Source organism: Lissotriton vulgaris, chromosome 12 (assembly GCF_964263255.1).
Source record: "Lissotriton vulgaris chromosome 12, aLisVul1.2, whole genome shotgun sequence".
Taxonomy (NCBI): Eukaryota; Metazoa; Chordata; class Amphibia; order Caudata; family Salamandridae; genus Lissotriton; species Lissotriton vulgaris.
In genome coordinates this window covers 737,691,901-737,714,471 of record NC_141700.1, presented here as the reverse complement: position 1 = coordinate 737,714,471, position 22,571 = coordinate 737,691,901, and the positions used below count along the sequence as shown (strand labels likewise).

General features: G+C 41.4%; 1 protein-coding gene across 1 annotated transcript in view; it reads right to left on the bottom strand.

Moving 5' to 3' along the window:
- LOC147678458 (extracellular calcium-sensing receptor-like) overlaps positions 1–22,571 on the bottom strand; it is a 128,254-nt gene that overhangs the window by 24,914 nt on the left and 80,769 nt on the right. Inside the window, exon 5 of the mRNA XM_086945641.1 lies at positions 22,129–22,356. Coding sequence (XP_086801767.1) covers positions 22,129–22,356 — 228 coding nt within the window. The remainder of the gene's footprint in view (positions 1–22,128; positions 22,357–22,571) is intronic.

The window sequence follows — 22,571 nt, the reverse complement described above, 5'->3', positions numbered from 1 at the left end:
CATGCATTTAACAGTTGGTTGTTATCACATTGTGTTATAGGATATAGGCAGATATTTTGTTACTTGCAATTTCAGGGATTACTTTAGTAGGCAAAGGTTTTGGTGATGGCAACCTACTCTTAAAGGTTTGCAGGTTTTCATTGTGATTATTCATGTTAGGCCCTATTGACAGGGGGGTATATTATTTTGTAAGCTGAATTTTCCACATCTTGTATGCATGATGGTTACCAGTGTAGGTGCACTTGAATAGGCCACTGTTGGGTAATGTGTAAGGTCATTCTTGAAGGCTTCATCAGTTCCATGCCAGATTTCGTAGGTGTGACCTGTTGATTTTGAAATGTTATAATAAAGATAGTAAGCCCAACACACTTATTATGAAAAGCATGTGTTTAAAAACGGGCTTTTTAGGATCAATTGTTATTTCACTACTAAAGGTTATAGGGGGTATTTTGTTGCATGGAATTTCCTAGATTACCACAGTAGACTGCACTGTTATTATACTGTACCAAAGGTTATATGGTGGTATTTTGTTGTATGGAATTTCCCAAATTATTGTAGTAGTCTGGATTGTTATTATGCTGTTCTAAAGGTTATAGGGAGGTATTTTGGTATATGAAATTTTACAGACTAACTTAGTAGGCAAGGGTATTTTTGTGTTGGTGATCCACCTGAGAAATTGTGGGAATAGAAAGATATGCACTGCAATAGTCTTTATTAGTCTCTCTGGCAAGAAATCTAATTTTATTTTTCCTACTGTAAAATGTTGTATACATTTGTACTTTTATGACTGTAAGCCAGATGGTTGCCTTTTGGAAAGCTTATGCTTATTGAAATGGACTTGAGTTGATTATGGTGAAAAGCCAATGATAGAGCCTTTATGCCTGATTGCTTAGTGTGAAAGGTACTATAAAGGCAGTAGGCCTGATATATTGATTCTGAAAAGCATATTGTTAACGTCAAAAGGCTTTTAAGGGTTGTTTTTACCCTGAAATAGAGCCTACCAGTATGTTTTTGTTACATGAAATTTCATATAATACCTTAGAACGCAAAGAGTTTGGTGTCGGTTTACCGCTCTGACAAACCATGAGTACAGATGATTTGCATATTGAGATTTTTTTGTTACGTCTTGTTAGGAGTGATATCGATTTGCTTTGCCAACTGCACTTTTGTATACATTTGCAACTTTCTGACTATATGATTGATGGTTGCCTGTGGATTACGCTCAGTTCAGTAGACCTGAGTTGGTTATGGTGACAAGCCAATGACAACCGCTTTAACCCTGAATGGTGTGCAGGGAAATGCTATGAACGAAACAATAGGTCAGGCCTGTTTATTATGAAAAGTTATTACAAAGGTAGTAGTCCTGCCTTGTTTATTGTGAAAAACATATGGTAAAACCAATAGGCTCCAAGAGTGGATTGATATCACATTAAGTTACAAGCCTTAGAAAGGTATTTGGTTACAAGTAATCTCACACATTACCATAGTGATAGGCAAGGGTTTGCTGTTGACAAACCCTGGGAGTAGAATTTGCCTTTGGTGATTCTTGTCAGGCTCTATTGAGAGAGGGTGTACATTGTTTTGACAGCTTCTATTTTGAACGCATTTATAATTTTATAAATGTACGCCAGATGGTTGCCAGCCTATGCATACTTCAGTAGACCTGAGTTGTATATAGTGTCAAGTCATTGGTAAAGGGTTGAGCCCTTAGTATTTCACTAGAAAAAGTTATGCTCCTTTGGTGTGATATGTTTATAATGAAAAATTATGATAAAGCAAGTAGGCCTTGCTTACTTACTGTGAAAAACATGTGTTAAGGGCAATAGGTTTTAAGCAAGGGTTGTTATTACACAAGACTAAAGCCTGTAGGCAAGTATTTCGTTACATAGAATCTCACACATTACTATAATAAGCCATTTTTTAGGTGTTGGTGACTCACCTGAACAAACCATGGGGACAGACAATTTGCACAATGGTAATTCTTAATAGGATGTATTAGTAGGGATTATATATTTATTGAGGCAACTCTATCTTTAAATATTTATAATTTTATTAAGATATGCCTGATGGTTGCCATGTGGGAAGGCTTATGGACCAACACAGTAGGCCTGAATTTATTACAGTGGCAAGCCAATGATAAAAGCTGTAGGTCGTATTGTTTACAATGATGCCCTCTAATAAAGACAGCAGGCCTTACATATTGATGTTAAAGTCAAAAGTGACTAAAAGGTAGATTGTTATCACTCTGTATTAAAGCCTGCAGATAGGTCTTTTGTTACATGTAATCTCACTTATCACAATAGTTGTCAAAGGTTTTGATACTGCTTTCTCCCCTCTGAGAAACCATGGGTATGGAAGATTTATACCGTCAGAATCCTTGTTAGGCCAATTTGGGAGATATAGGGCCCACTGTAGGTAATCTCAATTTATCGATTCTTAAATACCGAATTTTACCAATATGGTATTTAGGAATCAGTAAATATGATGTAGGTAAAAATTTCGGTAAAAATTACTGATTCGTAATATTCCTTATTACCGATTCGGTAATACCGTTTCGGTAATAAGAAATACCTTCCCATTCATTCCTATGGGCCTGAAGGCCCATAGGAATGAATGGGAAGCCATTCACTTTTACCGATTCGGTAAATACCGAATCTTTAATAGCAGGAGCATATTCAAGGGTGGCAGGGTGTCACATTGACACCCTGGTGCACCCCTGAATTGAGCATGTGTGCACATGTGGCACACGTACATGCCCTAACGGCATGTATGTCTGCCACATGGCACTTTGAAAAAAGCTAATAATTGCTTTTTTAAAGGTATTCAGTATTTACCACCACCTTGTAGTTGGTGGTAAATAACGAATCCTTAAGGCAAAAATGTACTCACTTAAGTGCTACCTACATAGGTTTTAAGGAGTCAGTAATTTACCGATTCCTTAAAATAAGGAATCGGTATTTTACCGATTACTTAAAATGAGGAATCGATATTTTACCAATTCCTTAAAGTAAGGAATCGGTAAATCACAGAATCCTTATTTACAGCCTCCTACATTGGAAAGGGCTAAATACCGGTCGGTAATGGGAAATTCACTGGTTTTCGGCCGTTACCGACCGGTATTTAGCTACCTACATCTGGCCCATAGTATTTTGTTTTGCCAGCTGTCATTTTGTATACTATGGAATGTTATAACTATATGCCTGATGTTTTTACTGAGTGAAAAGTTAGTTATAGTGCTGTAGTCCTCAGTTGGTTAGGCTGATAACCCATAAATAACAGCTATAGACCTGATTGTCCCACTAGGAAACAATATTTCTCTTGTTATTGATCTGATCTGTTCATTACAAAAATTATATGATAAATGCATTAGGCCTGACTTATTGATTCTGAAAAGTAAGTTAAAATCCATTGGCATTTAATGATAGATTGTTATTTCTCTGTTATCCTGCCCACACAGTATTTTGTTACATTAAATGTCACAGATTACCTTTTTAGTGAACGGTTTTGGTGATGGCTACTGCGTCTGACAAGCCCCAGAGGAAACTATTTCTGCTGTAGGAATTCTTGCTAGAATCTCTTTTTAGCTGTGTAACAGGATCTTGTAACTTTAAAATGATTTAAAAAAAATACATGCATCCATATTTATACATTTATATCCTCATAATTATATAGAGATACTTTAGGTCAGCTCTGTTCTGCCATTGGTCTATCTCAGTGTCATTTAAACTCTGCTTATATCCATGACAGGGAACTGCACGGGGTAATAGTTTAGTCCATACACAGGCATTGGCTCTGTTACCCTGTAAATAATGGAATTTTGGGATTATATGTGTACATTCACCTGCAAATGAGTGTCCTTTGCTGTTGGGGTTGGCTGGCCACTCATTTAGTTTTGAATTTACTCCTTTTAAAGTTCCTTTTTCCTTTTATTTGGTCCTCTTCATTTTATTTTTATCCGGCTTTCCAGTAAGTGCTAACAGGTTGCTTGTTTTCTGTTTACTTCATTTGCAGTGCACAACATACCATGTGGCCACTTCCTCTAAGCCAGGAGACCATTATGGAATGATGTTGTCCACAGTGTATCATTGTTTCATCATTTCAAGATCGCCAAAATGTTGGTTCTAAAGTTGGTGGGTATGCTTGAACTTTTAAATAATGATAGACTTTTTACAACACCTTTGCAAGATGGACACAGCTGCTATGTTTAGATTTAGCTTTGTTATTCCATGTATATGTCCTCAGTGTTAAGACAGCATCATGTTTCTTTTTTCTACTTCTTTTAATTTATCTTGTATGTAGTATTCCGTTGATGTGTTCTATTGCAGTTGCATCAGTTAGTGAATGCAAGAATGAGTATGTAGATTGCCAAATGAATGCACAAGTGCAAAGTTTAGTAACAGAGTGCATATATGATGACTCATTAAGTGCCTAAAGCCATCAATATCACAAAAGGCACTTTCACTCATAGGCAAGGCCTGAATGCTTGTTAGTATTTATTGAAAGCCTACTTTGATAGTGAAGTGGGATTTTTGAGAAATATGAAGGAAAGTGTTCTTTTACAGAGATACTTTTCCCCTGCCTAATGCCTCTAGAGGCTAATTTGCAAAGGCCTTCAGCTGCAGCCCTCTGAGTGCCCAAGCCCTAAGGAGATGTGAAACTGCACCCAGAGCAGAGACAAAGGCTGGGTATGAGGAGGTGTTTTCTTCCTTTAAAAGGATGGTCAGTTGGGGTGGACCCATGCACTTAATTTAGCTCAAAGCTGCCTCCCCTCTCTCAGGTCACAGCTGACACCTGGGCATTTTCCTTCTATTATTCTCCCCGTCAGGCAAGTACCATTCTCTGTAAAAAGGGAGCAGCCCCAATCCAGGGGATGTTTATTTCCTTGTCTATACCCTTAGGAGGCCAAAAAGGTTTCAACATTTCAGATATAGGCTGAGAGGGACACACTGGGCTTGTTTGTAGTAAGTCACACAGGAAATGCTGCAAAAGTGATTAGAGTAATGCCCTGGGAAGGTTTTCCCCATTGGCTAGGTAGACGCCCAGAGTCACCCCCACCAACTAGCTGGTGTCAGGCATTAATGTTTCCTTTAAGAAAATAGGAACTACTGAAAACAAATGGCATACGGTTGGCCCCAGGATTATTTACCCCTACTGCTTAGGGCATGCCAAGGAGCTATCCCACTGCCTAGCTAGTCCTGTACATAAATGTGGCACCTCTAGTCACTCACCTCAGAATACTTTCTGAACCTGAGGAAGCTCAAAAGAAGGCTGGACCTGCTGTCTGTTACCCGAGAGGAGCCCTGAAGGACTGGACCTGTTTCAAGCAACAGGGGACCAAAAAGCTGTAGGGTTTTTTCCTTAGGCATCCCAGCTGATTAGTTCCAACTGGACCTGCAATAGACCCTGCTGGAGATCTATTCTTGAATGAGTCCTGACCTCCAAGTGCTGTTTCGGGGATCCTGGAACTCCTTACAGTGTCTAGCTGGAATTCCCCTGCCTCCCACTGAAAGCCTAGAACTTAGAAAAGTTTTTCAATCAAGACCTCTAGCAGACTAGGGCAAGCCTGCCAAGCTGATCCACTAGGGTTGAGCTTGTGTTAATTCAATTACTTTTAAAGTTCACTCTGTCAAGTATCGTATTTATTATTTAAGATGGTCACCCCCCAACTAATAATTATCCTTCTTATGCTTTTGACCCCTTCAACTCATAGTAAGCCTTTTTCTTGCTTACTTAGTAATGGTAAAAACCGCAGTGCTTATATCTTATTTTCCATGGGATCAGGTTGTTTCTTAAGACTACCAAGGCTGTAAAAGGTAAAATTAAAAGGAGCGAGAGCTGTGAGGAGAATTGCAGCTAACGACCGAAATACGGAGTTGAAAGCTACCTCCGGGAGCTACCCTGTGCTGGCTAAGATGGCGGCGCCCTGTGCTGTCTGAATATCAGACTGGGCATTGGGAACGGAATGCAGGAGGAGCGCATACAAGTAAGGCAACGCTGCAACAGAAATGCGTAGATAACTATTGCAGAAATGGCTTCTGGAATTATTGCATAATGCGACACTGCAGGGTGATAACAAAATATGGCGATGTGAAGCACCGGACCCCTGTGCCAAATGGCCGACAGCTCCGGTAAAAGCGGCAGTTGAAACAAGCCACAGAAATCGTGGGGCAAAAGAAGGCATGAAATTACAATGCACCACAGCACCTCAAAATATATTATGCCTGGCCCTGGTTATTGTAAGATCCAATAATGCATGTTTCAAGGCGGTCGCTGTGTGATCGGCTCCCTACTCCCGCGCATTGACTGCATTTGAAAAAATTAGCACGCCATCACGATATCCATAGGCAATACCGGTAACAGAACAGCACTGCTTGGACTGGGCATAGCGTCGGAAGGATAGAGGCTGCAGAGCATGGACGGCAAAACAGTGTGACCGAATTGACAGGCTGATTCACACTGGTCAACGCAGCGGGAAGCGAGAAGTACAGAATAAGGACTGAGCAGGTATTGCGTAACCAAGTGGGAGGCAACAGTGACTTGCGAATGGCTCCTGCAGACTCTGAAGTATAGGACCGCCATTTTGAATTTTGGGGGGGGGGCGATTTCATCCTCTGGGAATCCCCTGACTGTGATGAGACGCCCTGCCAGTGTCCTAAGGTATTACCCGCCTGCTGCCTCAGCGGTCTTGCCAGCTTGTCTGCCCTGAGCTTCTGGTTGCTGAAGAAGCGAGGTGAGTGCCCCCCCTCCCCCACCCATACGTGAGGCAAAATGGCATCCCCCAATGTGTCCCAGCTCACCTACAGGGCAGGGCGCCCAGGGACGCCGGGGGTGTTCTTTGTTGCCGTTCTTAACAACTAATGGGCGCCCCATCCGTGAAAAGCTCCGCTGCTCCTGACACACTCCATATGGAACAGGGTCTAAGGATGCCTGACCCCATCATGGTCGAAATTGTATGACTTCTCCCCCCCCTGATGAACTTTGACTTACTCTGCCTGTCCAGGACTGCGCCTACCCTTATGCGAACATCTGCAATTCTTTCTTTCCTCCCTGCTCTACTCCTCTCCACTTGCCTGCTACTGACCTCTGTCCTCACCTTGTCCTGGCCCTAGTCCCCACCCTGCTTACCCGTGAATTTTCCCTTGTCATTTGAGATCTAGCTATTTTGCCTGATGCCCAATGGAGCTACCTTGTTTAGCTATAGGGGAGAAAGGTCGGGGATTCCCTCCTTGGATGTCACCTACCCAGTTGGTCTTTATCCAGACTTCCTTTCCTCTCTCCTGCCATCTCTTCCCACATCCTCCCTCTATCTATGTCTCTCCTTCTCTCTTCTCTCAATGTTTTGAGACTGAACTATTTTGTCTGATGCCCGATGGAGCTACCTGGTTTAGCTATAGGGAAGATGGGCCGTGGACTCCCTCCTTGGTCGTCACCTACCCAGTCGGCCTTTAGACAGACTTATTTTCATCTCTCCTTGTTGTATATCCCCTTTCCTCCCTTTTCTCACCCTCCCCTCTACGCTCCATTATTTTGCCCTCCATGTTCTTTTAATGTTTTCCTTGAGACCTAGCTATTTGGCCAAAGCCCAGTGGAGCTACCTGATAGTTATAGAGGAGATGGGTTTTGGGACTCCCCCTCGACCGTCACCTACCCAGCCGGACTTTGGGCAGACCTTCCTTCGTCTTTCTGCTGTATCTCCCCCTCACCCCTCTACCCTTACCCCCTTCCCCTCAACACTCCACTTATCTTGTTCTCTATGCTCTTGTAATTGTTTTTCTAACAACTGTTGTAAATTGAAACTGATGTAATTTTTTTTTTTGTTTAACCTCATGTAAAGCGCTCTGATACCTCCGGGTCTAGCCAGCGCTATATAAAACTCTTTAAATAAATAAATAAATAAATACTGTTAATAATAACATTACAATGATTCATGTATTACTATTTTGAGATAATAATTCTATTTAGTGTTTTTTCATCATGAGATGTCTTGCAGATTTTAACTGATATCTTGTTTGCCGCAAATCTGCTTATTTGCTCCAATAATGATGAAGAGAATTACCTATTTTTCTGACAGCGGATCCATTTACAGCATTTAAATTTTCTGCAAGCTTACGGAGAAAGCTCCTAGGATGTTCGATTCAATGCCTTCTATGTATGTTAAGGAAGATCGTGATTCAGGGGTTGTTGTGAGAAAATACATGTATGACTAGGTCTTCTGGTCGACCTGCTGTGAATGTTTTCTTCACTGATGTGAATAATGTCATGGAGGTAAGAGCTGCGTTGCTAAAAAAATATATATATAATAATAGAAAAAAAATAAGTATTGAAATATTAAATATTTGAAAATGGTAGGTCAGTGTGGGCAATGCCTTTTTCACCTCTTACTTTAGGCGGCTAATCTGCCGGGTCAAGTGGACCTCATTAGCTTTTCTTTGTGAGGCATTGCATCTGTGTGCATCTATTCTCATTAGTGCGTTCTGTAATGTGTTAATATTTAATTATTTTAATATTCTACATTGGGTACTTTCAGGCTACAGTGCCAGGATTAGTGTCTAACCCCATCTTTATTTTCTTGGAAATTGGTTTGATCACTCAACAAAGGTACAATAATCTACCAGGACAAATAGGCTAATTGTACTTAAACACACTACTGTGCAACATTGACCTAATTGTTATTTTATCCCCTTACTGGCCTCACCCATGACCAGTCTACATTAGGATTGTAATCAATATAGCCCAAAGGGGATTATCCCCTCTTAACAAGGGGGAATCATGATGTTTCATGGGGTAACCACTTTGCCCAGGACATTCATTTGGGAGGAGAACCACCAAAAAGGGGATGGAGAAGAAGGAGAAAGTATCTCTGAGACAAAGGCCAACTAAGAGCGGGTATTAATGAGTACTAAAGAATATAGAGGCAAAGCTGAGGGTGGCATCACTGGTCATCAGAGGAAGGTAGGTCTTTATGTCATCCTTACGCACCCCATGTTGTGCTTGGGTATTGCCATGTAAGACAAGAAAATAAGTGGAGGTATGCTGGGAGAGAACTGTCGGCATGCTGTAGAATAGCACTAGTCGGAAACATATCCCTATTCATTTTGCCTCAGTGGAATGAAATGAAACCTCAGTCCACATGGGTTTTCACTATTAGACAGAACAAATGTCCTTGTGTTATTTAGCAGCAAAGATGCACAGAGGGCATATTAGCCTTTGCCAACATTGTTATGTAGCATGTGGGTTATGTTTGCCATTATATTTTGCATATTTTAAATGATTTAGTCCGCCAGGCTGCATCTATCTACAACCAGCTGAATGACAAGTCTATGTCTCTCACATGTATATTCTGTCTGGTTGGTACAAAACTATGTCTTGGGCCTCTTGAATCATTTTTTCTCTTGCCTAAGTTCTTGCATTTCACAATACCTTCTAATTGTCATGAAGCTCAAATCTGGGAGTAAGAGATATTTCTTCCCTTCCCTGGGTGACTTCAATTACCACGGCGAAGACTACACTAACTCAGAAGTGGTGAAGCTAATAGCAGACTTGGAAATGCTTGGTCTGTCTGAACGTATCAGAAGCCCTACTCACCTAGCAGGTCATCTACTATTCACTAATTCTGAACATATTGTATACGAGGCACCAATGCCTCTAACATGGACTGACCACTTTTTGATTCCCTTTAATGCTCAGTCTTCTCAACTACTTAACACAAAGTCAAATAGTAGAAAGGCTAAAAACTCTAGCAGGCCTTGGCACCTACTTTCTCCCGAATGTTTCAGTGAATCATTTCACTTTAGTTTGCCAGTATACATTTTTGAGGTCAATGACATTCTGGACATATTTAAAACTACTTTAATGGAGGCTCTGGATTCAACAGCACCCTACAAAAAAGGTAGCTCCACCAAACCGCGTCCTTCTGTTGCTTGGTTTACCACTGAGTAAAAACTGGAAAAATCAGTGCGTAAGAAGTTAGGGGCATATTACCAACGATTAGCGCTATTTATCGCTAACGAGGCTTAGCAACGATTTTTTTATCGCTAAGCATCGCCGGAAATTATCGCAGAGATAACTTGCTATTAGCAAGGATTATCTCAGAAGTGATAAATATCCTCGCGCTAACTGCCAAATGAGAGATTATTGCTGGAAAACCAACGATAATCTCTCAAAGTTTGGCGTTAGCTTGATGATAGGGGTTCACAAACTTAGCCATGATATCCACCTTCCATAGGATATCATGGCTAAGTCAGGAAAATACCAGGTGTAAAAAAAGCAGCGCTAACCGTGGTTAGCGCTGCTTTTTTTATCACTAACAGGGTTAGCGAAATCCTTGATAATAGGAGAAATGTCGCTTAACAACATTTCTCCTATTATTTTTCTCTGGAACGCCCCCTTTGCATCTCATTAGAGATGCAAGGGGAAGCGTAGAGAAAAAGGGTGCTAACATGCGAATTTGCGTGTTAGCACCCTGTTGCTGATAGGGAGATAATTTTATCTCCGCTTTCTTGGCTTTTAAAGCCAAAAAAGCGGAGAAAATCCCTTGTTAGAGAGATGATGGTGCAGAACCAAAATACCTAATGATAGAGACTTTTATAAACAAGCATTATCTTGATATCATCTAAATATCAAAATCCTGAGACAACATGTTATCACTAATCAAATGGAACAGGCAGGCATTTCTTCTAAAGTGCTTTTCAAAATTGTGCAAGACTTCACTAGCCCAGGGGCATGAACTCTGGGACTCTCTTCCCAAGTTTTTTGAGGAGAAAATCTCCAATATCTATTTAAAATGTAACTCTCCGCTCTCTACTATATCTGGAAATACCGGTAGCGAAGCCGATCTGATGACAAACAGAACTTTCACCTTAAATAGGTTTGAACCCTTTACCTTAGAGGGCATTTGTGGATCCCTGGCTGCTTCTAAATCAGGCTCTCCTCTGGACACCTGCCCTCCCAAAGCAATGGCATCCTTATCCGAATTGATTGCCTCAGCTATTTTAGAGATATTTAATCTCTCAAACTGTCATTCTCAACCCCTACACCTCTCGCAAAATGTGATTAGACATGGGCGTCCCACAGGGCTCTTGTTTGAGCCCTACTCTACCTAATATCTATGTGGCACCCCTTCCTAAGATTATAGCGTCTTATGGCTTCAAAATAATCTCTTATGCTGGTGCTACCCAGCCAATGTTTACGTTCGAATCAGACCTGGCTGCTACTAAAGAGCTGTTTGCCATGGGTATGTTAGCCATCTCCAACTGGATGAATGACAATTATCTCCAACTGAACGAAGACAAGACGGAGATTGTACTGTTCGGCAAGGCCTGCTCTGTCCGGTCAGATAAGTGGTGGCCCCTCCAACTGGGGTCTATCTTATGCCCTAATAATCTGTTAAGAATCTTGGTATAAAAATCGACCTAGCCCTCACGAAGAAAGATCACATTATGGCCACCACCGGAATATATTATCACAATATGCGTCTTCTGCTCAGAATATTTCCATATCTCCCTACATCTGCCAGAAGAACGTTAGTGCAAGCCCTAGTAGTAAGCAGATTAGACTACAGCAATGCTCTTTTGGCTGCAGCAAATGAGATGCTGGTAGCCAAAAAACAGGTAGTCCAAAACTCAGCAGCCAGGGTTGTTCTCAGTCTTCCTCCTGGCACCTCTTCTGCCCCAGGGCCGGCTTTAGCGCTGATGGCGCCCAGCGCGACAATCACTTTTGGCGCCCCCACATCCAATGACCACCTTTTCTGATTCTCTGCCTACCACCTGCCAAAGTGCCCCTTAACTCTCCCATCATAAGATATTGCTAAACACAGCGCCCCCCTCCACAGGTCAGCACCCAGTGCGACCGCAGCAGTCGCACTGCCCTAAAGCCGGCCCTGTTCTGCCTCATTGCTAAAGGAACATCACTTGCTGACAGTGAACAAAAATATTATTTTCAAGATCTGCTCTCTCACTAACAATGCTGTAAGATGGGTGAGTCGTGCACTATATTACATTTTAATAACATAACATTGCCTTGATACATTTGTCTGTTGCTCTCTGAAGCGTTTCATGAGCATTGTCTCCCTCAAATCCCTCAGTATAACTGCCTCCAAACCCTTCCCCCATCTCATGATCTTTGATGGAAAATATTTGTGAGAAATTGGTTGGCTAGTTGTCTTCGGGTTGACCCGCAGTCAAGCACCAACCACAATGACATGCAGGGTGAACCACTAAAAGTCACTAAATCAACCTGTGCTTAACCCTGGGTAGCTTGGCACACAAACAGTCAGGCTTAATTTAGAAGTAATGTGTAAAGTATTTATGCAGCACATAAAAAATTATCAAGTGAAAACACAGCACAAGAAAAATCCCAAGCCAGATTAGAAAAATGTATATTTAAAAAAATTATTTGACACCAAAATTACAAAAATTCAATAGGTAGAGCCGAAGATATACATTTTAGAAGAATTACGTGAAAATAGTAAAAAAAAGCACTAAGCACCAACAAGGGATATCTGGTCTTGATGAATATGGACAAAGTCAAACGTTCAGGCCCACCACGATGGAGCGCAGGCTATCTACAGGGAAAAAGTTGGGTCCCATGAGCAAAAGTACTTAAGCCAGGGCTTGTCAACGTCAGAGGTCTTGTCAACAAAAAGTCTGTGGAGCTTAGAGGGGGCGATGCTCCGATGTCAATCCACAGGTTCAGCGGCGATGCGCTGGTCCTGGCGGTGCAACGACAGCGCTTTGGCTCTGATGCAATGGATGCAGAGTTTCAGCTTTGATGCTGTTGTCGAGGAAGATTTAAGGCCTTTACTCAAAGATCGTCACGCAGTGGTGGTTCAGAAAGCGGAGCTGAGTCTCCAAGCAACGCTGATGCAGTAAAAGAGGGACAATACGCTGGTTCCGATCCACACAGTGGTGAAGGTGCTTCGGTACTGATCACGCTGTAGCAGGGATGCGCCGGTTCCATCCCTGCAGCGGTGATGAAGGGTTGAACAACCACCTTAGCCCCACTTCCAAGGGTCAAGGACTGGAGTGGCACTCATTTGCAGGGTAGACTAACAAATGCCAGAGTACAGGTGCAGAATCAGGATAGTTGGAAGTCTGTTAAGGCCCTGAAACTTCAGATCAAGAGGCTAGTCCGCTAGCCCTGGAAGTAACTCTTGGTTCTGGGAGTCAAGTGATATAGGTCCAATCCTTCTCACCTGACCAGAAGGGCAGCAGATCAGCACAGCATGAAAGCAGTATTTCCAGAGCAGTAGTCCAACAGAGTCGCAGTCCTTCAGAAACAGAGCAGCCTTTCTTCCTGGCAGAGTATCCAAAGATCCAGAAGTGTACTGTAGTGGTAGGATATGAAGTAGATGTTGAAGATTCGATTCGAGAATTCAAGGAGGCGCTGCATCATCATCAATCCTGTGGATGGAGGTGAAGCGTTAGTGCCTATCTGCGCAATCAATGGAGGCTTCATCTACCAACCCCTTTTTGGTGCCAGCTATGAGTCGTCATTGAGCCGAGCAGTACACCATTGCGAGCCCTGCTGTCCGTCAAAGCAATGTGGTCGAGCGGCAACTGCATTGGTATCAAAGGGCAATGCATTGGTTCCAATTGGCAAAAAGTCATCAATGTGTTAGTTTTGATCGATCAGCACAGCAGAAATCACCTTTTGAGGGCACCTCCATGCATGGACACCACTTGTCACAGCAGGACTCATAGGTGGCAGAGTCCAGGTGTTGTTGCAGGATTTAAGGAGGTATTGATGGGCCCGAGACGTAGGAACAGGGGGCAAGCCAGCAAGTGCTTGGATTCATTCTGGGTTCAAGTGAGCTGGGTCCAGTCCTTGTCCTCAGCAGGGCAGAGATCAGCAGGAATCGGGCAGCACAGCAAAGCAGAAAAGCAGTGCTTCCAGAGCAGCAGTCAAACAGAGTGGCAATCCTTGTAGCACAGCAGCCTTTACTCCTGGCAGAGCTCTTCACAGGTCCTGTAGTGTACTGTCTTGGTAGGGTCAGAGCCCAGTACTTATACCTAGTTGTGCACTTGAAGTGGGGTGTCTTCAAAGAAGGGTCTTTAAAGGGCACGGAGGCCCCTTCTTCGCAGCTCTGGCTTGAGACTATCAGCTGGGGGTAGCAGCCCTTTATATGAGAAACAAGATACTGCCTATTCAGCTGTAAGTGTCAGCTCTCCCCTCTCTTTTCCTGTCCACGAAAAGCTATCCAAAGAAAGATGAATAGAGAGTAGTTCTCTGTCACATCTACCCTTCCTGTGTTTATGGCAGCATAGAGGGAATGCAAAAAGTGTAGCTCTCACCCAGCCTATATGTGTATTAGAGACAGGCTGCAGGCACACAGGACAGTAAGAACAGAGAAATGTTAAATCTAACTTTACCAGTTAGGAGGATTTATCAATACAATTCCAAAGTTATGAAATATGATGCAGCCACTCCTTTCTTCCTTTCTTTCAGGAATTACACCTCTTAAAAGTGTATTAAGGAATTCCAAAAGCTAACCTATGAGAAGAGTAGGCCTTACAGTAGTGAAAAATGAATATTTATTTTGTCACTACTAGGACATAAAAACATACCAATACATGTCTTAAATTTTACTTACACAGCACCCTGCCCTATGGGCTACCTAGGGCCTACCTTACGGGTGGCCTATGTATATTAAAAGGGGAGTCTAAGACTTGGGAAGTAGTTTTGCAAGCCAAGTCGAAGTTGCAATTAACTGCACACACAGGCCCTGCAAGGGCAGGCCTGAGACATGTTTGAAAGGCTACTTGCAGGCATGACATAATTAGTGCTGCAGTCCCACTAGTAGCATTTGAAGTAAAGGCCCTGGATATATGGCATACCACTCTACAAGGGACTGGCCGGTACAGCAGATATGCCAATCAGGTATACACCAATGTCATCAACTTTATGGGAGAAGTACATGCACTTTAGCACTAGTAAGCAGTGATAAAGTGCTCAGATGGCTTCGGCCAACAAAAGAAATCAGCGAAAAGAGGAGGCTAGCAGGCAAAAAGTTTGGAGTAAGATCACCCCATAGATGTGAGATCTAATAACTCTACTAGAGACTTCTATGTAAATTAAACACACCAATTGTCGATAAGTGAATCAAACAATTTCTAGGAGAGGAAACACAATCCCTTTAGCACTGGTTAGCAGTGGTAAAGTACACAGAGTCCGAAGGCCAACAAAAATGAATTTAGCAAAATTAGGGGCCTGAAGTCTGAAGAGAGTAGCCCTCACTTGACAGCCTTGTCCAGATCCTGACAGTAATTATATCATTTTAAGGTGTGGTGACTGCGCCCAATTTGGATACCTCTTGATACTCCATTCCAGAGTCCAGTGACCTGTGGAAAAGGTACCCTCTCATCTTGATTTCTTTCTTTATTATTTTTTAATGTTTTAATCAGTGTAAATACTCAAGAACATGATGCACACAGAGTTTGCAGTATACATCTCATTATGGACTACTCACTCACAGGAGAGAGGCTAAATACTTAAGCCCAGAATCAAATAACTCTAGATGCTCAAAAATCTGCATGACTACTCAATCTCAGCTTGCTCCCATCATCACATGACAACTTCAGAGCTGTCAACAGTATTAATATTGTATAGAATGGATAGATGAGACACCACAATTGTAATGCACCAATGTTACATATAATGCTTCATTGAGATTCTGTATGTTAGGGAAAATCATAATCAAGACAATTAGGACTTTCTACCAGGACACCACAAATGACATATATAATCTGTACACTCTTCTATTAAGATGCCTCTGTAGTCAGCTTGGGAACATGGCAACTGTGGTTCTGGAACAGACCAGACATCTTTGTTTACAACTCGATCAAGATCAGCTTCGTAATCTTCAAATTCAAATCCTCAGAACAGGCACCAATAGAATAGAGTAAAGAACTTAATTAGCTCAAACGTTCATCCCTTAAAAAAGTCCCCATCAAGTAGACGAGGATCTAGCAGCCAGATCCCACAAATCATCTCCTGGCATTTCACCTCTCTGTATGTAATTGCATTTATGTAACACAAACCTAGCTCTGTACCTTAAGTGATACGCTTAGTAATGTTCCACCAGATTGTATACATCAAGTGGCGATTAAACAAATACATTTTACAAACATTTCATTTCACATTTATTTCTTTGGTCGCAGTAAATTAAGCATTTGCCCAGATTCCCACATTGTTGAGTTAGGTGCCAAGGACAGGATCCGAGCATGGATCCCCAGGTTCCAAAGTCAGTAGCTCTTGCCGCTTGGACACATCCCCTTTCCAGGTACCTCTTTCTGCCATTTTGGTATTCCTCCTCCCAACTGGGATTTCTTGCAACAGAGATTTTAAACAAGACAATGCTTCATTTTACACTACCAGTTTGGGTTCCCAGAATGAATTCACTAATCTTTGCTTTCATATCCCCAGAATAGGCAGCTAAAGGTTCATTCAGAAACATTTGTATCTCTTTAAATTATATATATTACTAATATAGTCCCTGAGGGAGGAAATACATACATATATAATTAAATTATACATTGAGAATACTTAATAAAGTACCAGTAAGACTGAACTCCAAGTCTGGGTGAATGTGCTGTATAATTCACTCATGCTAAGTGTCTTAGTAAATGGGGCTATATATTGTATTTTTGTAAAAAAAAAAAAAGACATTGCAAGTCAGCAAGGAGTTCTTTGACCACATAGGTGAATGAAGCAGAAGGCTACGACCCTTTAAAAGGTCATGGAATTCTGAGGTGACTTGTAATATCTTAGTAGTGTACATAGGGGGTACTTTATTCCTTATAATACACTGTCACTTCATCATCCTGCCTACAATCTACTTAAATCCCTAGTGTGTATTTCTATCACATGAAAGAGAAAGAATGTTTGCAGACATTGCTTGTAGTGCAGAAATTAAACATGCGTAAGAGCGGTTAGATATTTGTGCAACAATATTTTTAGAATATGTTTAATATAAGACAGACTTAAAAAATGCTCTAGCACAGAATGTGCCGAAACTTTCATAAATATTTTCTTTTTCTACGAATTACCCACAGTGTAAAAAAAATAACATTTTGCCATATGTAGCTTCTTTTTTTTATGCACTGCTAATTACTAAAGGCAGCTAAAGTAGTAATCCCGGTCATAATCGAGCTGTTAAATCTATTTCCACTGGTAAAGGTCCGTTACACTGGAAACAAGCCATGGCTAAAGTAGCCAAACTTGGACCCTGGGACTCTGAGCAACTACTGCCCCATCTCCCTTCTCCCCGGGATTAGCAAGGTTCTAGAGAAATATGTCAACATGATCCTGTCAAAGTTTCTAGAAACCCATAATTTTCTTCACCCCACCCAGACTGGGTTTCGCCACTACACGGCACGGAAACTGCTCTTCTTACTGTGGTCGAAGAGTCTAAGAAAATTCTCGACCAAGGAAGTACAGCTGCTATTATCCTCCTTGACTCAAGATCCACCTTCAATACTGTAAATCACAATACCCTTATGAACAGACTCAGAAACATGAAAGTCCCGGAGCTGCTATCACCTGGCTACAGTCCTTCCTAGAAGGTAGAACTTTCCAGGTTTTTGAAGAAGACAACATCTCTATGAGCCTGCCTCTTAGCTGCAGAGTGCCTCATTGCTCGTTGTTGAGCCTCACATTTTTTAATGTATATCTGAGACCTCTCGTAGAGATTGCTACGCCATTTGGGATCAACCTTGTCACATATGCTGAGCATACTCAACTGGTTTTCTCTCTGAATCATTTCCAGAATGTCCCTTCTTGCCTTAAACCGTGTTTAGAGAAAGTGGCAAAATGGATGGAACACTCCTGTCTCAAGCTCAATGGAGATAAAACCGTGCTCACTTCCTGGGCAACACCGCTAGCATAGACTTTGGATTGGCATGGCAAAACTGCATCGGCTCTGCACATGCCCCTTTGACAAAGATCAAAAGCTTAGGCATGGGGCTGGATAATTCCCTCAAATTTGACCATCAAGCAGTAAAGCTGTCAGCAACTTGCTACGGCATTCTCAGGATGCTGCACAAAGTCCCAACTCCACTTCCCGCCATGGTGAGGAGACTCATGGTTCTGGCTCTGCATCATTCCCGCCTGGATTATAGAAATTCCTTTTACTGAGGGCCCCAAGTCAACCATAAGGAAATTACAAGAGATACATAACTGTGCAGCTCGGATGCTGCTCAGCATCTCCAAAAAGCAGTTGGCCAGGTCCACACTGATTTCCTTACATTGGCTGCCTATCTCCAAGAGAATACAATTTAAATCCCTGTGTACGGCTCACAAGACACTTTGGGCAAAAGAGCCCCCGATCAATAATTTTCTCATCTCTTTCCATCTTCCTGCTAAAAATCTGCGATCTGCCAACCTATCCTTGGCCTCAATTCCTAGAATTGAAAAGAAAAGATGTGAAGGCCACTCCTTTTCATACAACGCAGCTAACCTATGGAACACCCTCCCTCTTCATCTTCAATCAGTGACTCAACATCTTCCCTTTTGAAAGCTTTTTAAAAACCTGGCTGTTTCAAAATGCTGCATCTTAAACCCCCCTGTTTGCTATCTGTGCGATACTGCTAGCTCTAAGATGCCTTCAGGTATTCATGCTCTCTACAAATGCTTGTAATAATAATAATCCATTAGAATTTGGAACAGGTCATTATAATGATACTTTGTATTGCCATTGGTACTGTTACTATTAAATACTGAGGGAATATGACAATTACTTTTTTAAAGATTTGTGATACTGATATGAAATTATTTCTGTTTGAAAGTGACACAGTTGAATGCATAAGAGACGCCCTCTTACTACTTGTTCAATTTGATAAATCAGTTTGGAGAAATGGCTGGTTATAACTTGAAGGGGTAATTCAAGTATTTAACTCTTAACAGGAATACTTTAGGAAATCACTTCAAGCAGATTTTGAGACATATATTTACATTTTTATACAGGGGATTGCCACAATCTGTATTCCATGAACTTGTACTTTCTAATGGACAAGACTGCCAGGCACTTTAGTTTACAGTTAATGAATTACAAATTAAAATGCTAACTAACTTCGTCAATGTGTTTTGTTTAAAAATAAAATGTCCCTTCATTCTCATGTTCATGCTTTCATCAGATCAACGAGTGATTTATTTCATTTTTCATGTTAACAGGAGAAAGAATAAAATAGAATCTCATCACAAAGGCTCCTAATTAGCACTAAAATGGGAAATATCTCTCCTGTTACTGAGAAACATCACAGGACCTTTGTGTTGGTACATATCTTAGATTATATGAGATTACCAGAAAAAGAGAAACCCAACAAAAATCATTTGGAAGATCAAGACCTGTGAGCAAAGCTACATGTAATTAATATTTGTGGCAAAGCTTCCAAATTAGAAGGTTTTTAACATTCACCTTTTAAATGAGCAGCCAAGTGTATTAGAAAACTATATAAGTACAGTTCAAAGCCTGACACCAATATGGAATTCTCACCATAAAACAAATATGAAATAAGGATGTTTGAATATACTAATATCAGATTACATTCGTAGAGCCTGATCTAGATTTTGGTGAAGGCACTCTGTCCGTCAGGGTGAAGGAGAACATTCTGTTTGCAAGCCTGATAGACTATCATCTGCCAAATTTAAATATTATCACTGGCCCAGCAGTGATCTCTGTACCTTGGAAGAAACACCCATCGCACCCAGGGAGTTATTTCCCTGGGTAAAAGGGGTCAATATTTATTTATTTATTTATTTATTCCCTCATCCCTCAGTATTATCTGGCAGTGATGGAAAGAAAAAAAGGACATCACAAGTTCCTCCCTAAATAGGGCAGGCAGTGTAATGCCCACATGCCAATAGACATAAACATTGGGGCTGCCAAGGAAGCTTTCCGACAACAGAGCCAACAGGTGCTCTGTCAACGGAAAGCTGGAAGCCATCCTGTCCTTAAATATGGGGAGGGACGGTCGGTTTGGTGAAGAGTGTTCTCTGACTCGTTTGTGATGGAGTACTCTGGGGCATATTATCAACAACTAGCGATATTTATCGCTAAACGAGCTTAGCAATATTTTTTTTATCGCCGCGCATCGCCGGATTTTATCACAGAGATAACGTGCTATTAGCAACGTTTATCTCTAAAGCGATAAAATATCCGGCGATAGCGGAGAAATGCGTGAATATCGCTGGGAATCCAGCGATATTCAGGCATTAACGCCAGTAGGGTCTTAACCTGAATAGCCACCTCCCATTGGATATACAGGTTAAGAAGTGGTCTGAGCAGGCGTTAGGTTTTGGCAATATTCGCGCTTAGTGCGATTTTTTTTATTGCTACGCCTGCGTTGATAATAGGCGATAGCAATGCTAGCGACTGCTTTCAGTCGCTAACAGGTTGGGTACGCCCAGTTTGCTGACATGCAAAGCGGGCCTCAAACCGGTCGCTATCTCCTACAAGCTTTCGCTCACCGCTGTTAGTGACAGCTTGCTAATAGGGCGATAAAATTATTGCCGCTTTTCGGCCGAAAACGGCCGCAAAAGCGGCGGTAATCTCATATCGCCTGCCTTGATAATATGCCCCTCTGTCCCCAAACTGTAAATGGGATCCTTGGCCTCTCAATGGCGGTAGTCAGGAGCCAAAGCAAAGTGGGTTTTCTGCATCAATGAGGCAAGTTTGTCTCCGAAAATCCTTGTCACTGAACTTAATACAGAATAGTGTCTCATATACATCTCCAAATAGTTACAAACATGTGTCTTACTATGTACACTAAGCTGAAGTCAACGAGAAGTCGAGATTAGCTTGTAGCAGAGAATTAGGAAAGGACAGATTAAAATCCGCCTGTTTAAGTGCTTGTTGATTGTAAACAATCTGGCATGAAGATATATTCTCCCACAAATTATATAAAATTTGATTTAATTGATTATAACTGTTGTTCAGAACAGGGATTTTATTTAAATTATGTTTCTTCTAACCACCTCCTGGTGTAATGGCTTTGGAAGGATCTATTTGTAGAATCAATATGGTAGTCACAATTAACTAATTGAAATATCACGTTCACAATTGGAAATCAGAACACACAATGTATGTCATTTTATGTTTATAGAGTCTTTCCGGTGGGCTTCTTTTGAAAGCTTTTACTGTGCACTCTAAATATGATGGATATATTTTTGATATAGTGGATACTATTTTGGGATGCTACGTAGAATAACAGTTTAATGCTGAAGGTTGATAGTGATAAGTAATCTTTCCATGCCTACGTTTTTATCTCCTCCTTTTTATGCACAATGTTTTGTTTATATTTAATCTATTTGTTGGGTAGTTTGATTTGTTGGCTGTTTAACCAATAAATAAGCAGACGTCATAATGGCAAACAAACATTCAACAGGGTGTAAATGTTATGTTATATACAGTTAAGGCTTTCTAAAGGACATTCTTACAAAACGCAATCCATATTTTAAAGGACAGTAGACAATGGCATGCATATGCCTATTAACCTCTGGCAATAAACTTTGTGGCATAGACAAATAATCAGTTCTGCAACAGTGTGCACATTCATGTGCATCACACATGGCTTGCAGTCTGTGTGGGTTGTTTTGAATGCAATTGGAGGAATGCACAGCATCCAATTGTCGAATGTTCACATTTCTTTCCAGTTAGGAGGTGGAATATATGGATGGAATATCCCCTCAAAAGAAGGGAACATTTGCTGAAATTGGTATGCAGCACTGAGTCCTGTGTCTATTGCTCGATGGAACAGGAAAAATCCCAATTGTGCAGTAATATTGCCTCCCTTAATTAGTGTACAGCATGATATCTGTAATTCTGGGTGTATCGTTTCTGCATCTGTTGTCTCACAAACCTCATACTAAAGACCTATGTTGTGAGGTCATGCATAGTGCATGTTTAGAAGATGCTACCTCTGTACACTTAAGGGAGAACTGATTTCAGTGGGTTATTCCTCATTCAAATAGGAGAAATCTCAGTGGATCTATAAATACTGTCTGCCTTTAATTACCACACACCATTGTCTCTGTAACCCTGTGTGCAGTATTACTGCACCGATTTGCCCACAAAACACATAATAAGAAATATACAAAGATGCCATGCGCAGTACATGCTTTTGTAAATGCTACCTCTGTCTGCTTCATGTTCCAATGGATGGCCTTTGTATTTATTGAAAGCTCCTGTCCTGGGGGTGCCCTGGAATCATAGCTTCCCACCTTCACACTGCTTAAGGTTCCATCAGGCTCTTCATGCCAGTTCACCACTTCATACACACCAGGAGGGTCTCCATTGATGTCAAAGTACATCTCCTCTCCCAGGCTGTTCACAAAGTCAACATTCCTTATGTAGTGAAGGAGCTGGAATTGGAAATGACTATGAAGCCCTCAAGCAGAAATTCACAGCAAAATTGTGCCCAATCGAAAACAACATTGTGTACCTACTTTGATTACCACATACACATAATAATAGACTCTAGGTCTTTTCCACTAATTCTTTCTGCACTCTTTTGATTTCTTATCTTCAATGCAGACTTGATATCTTGCTACTTCTGTTACAGACTGAGAATGGCATT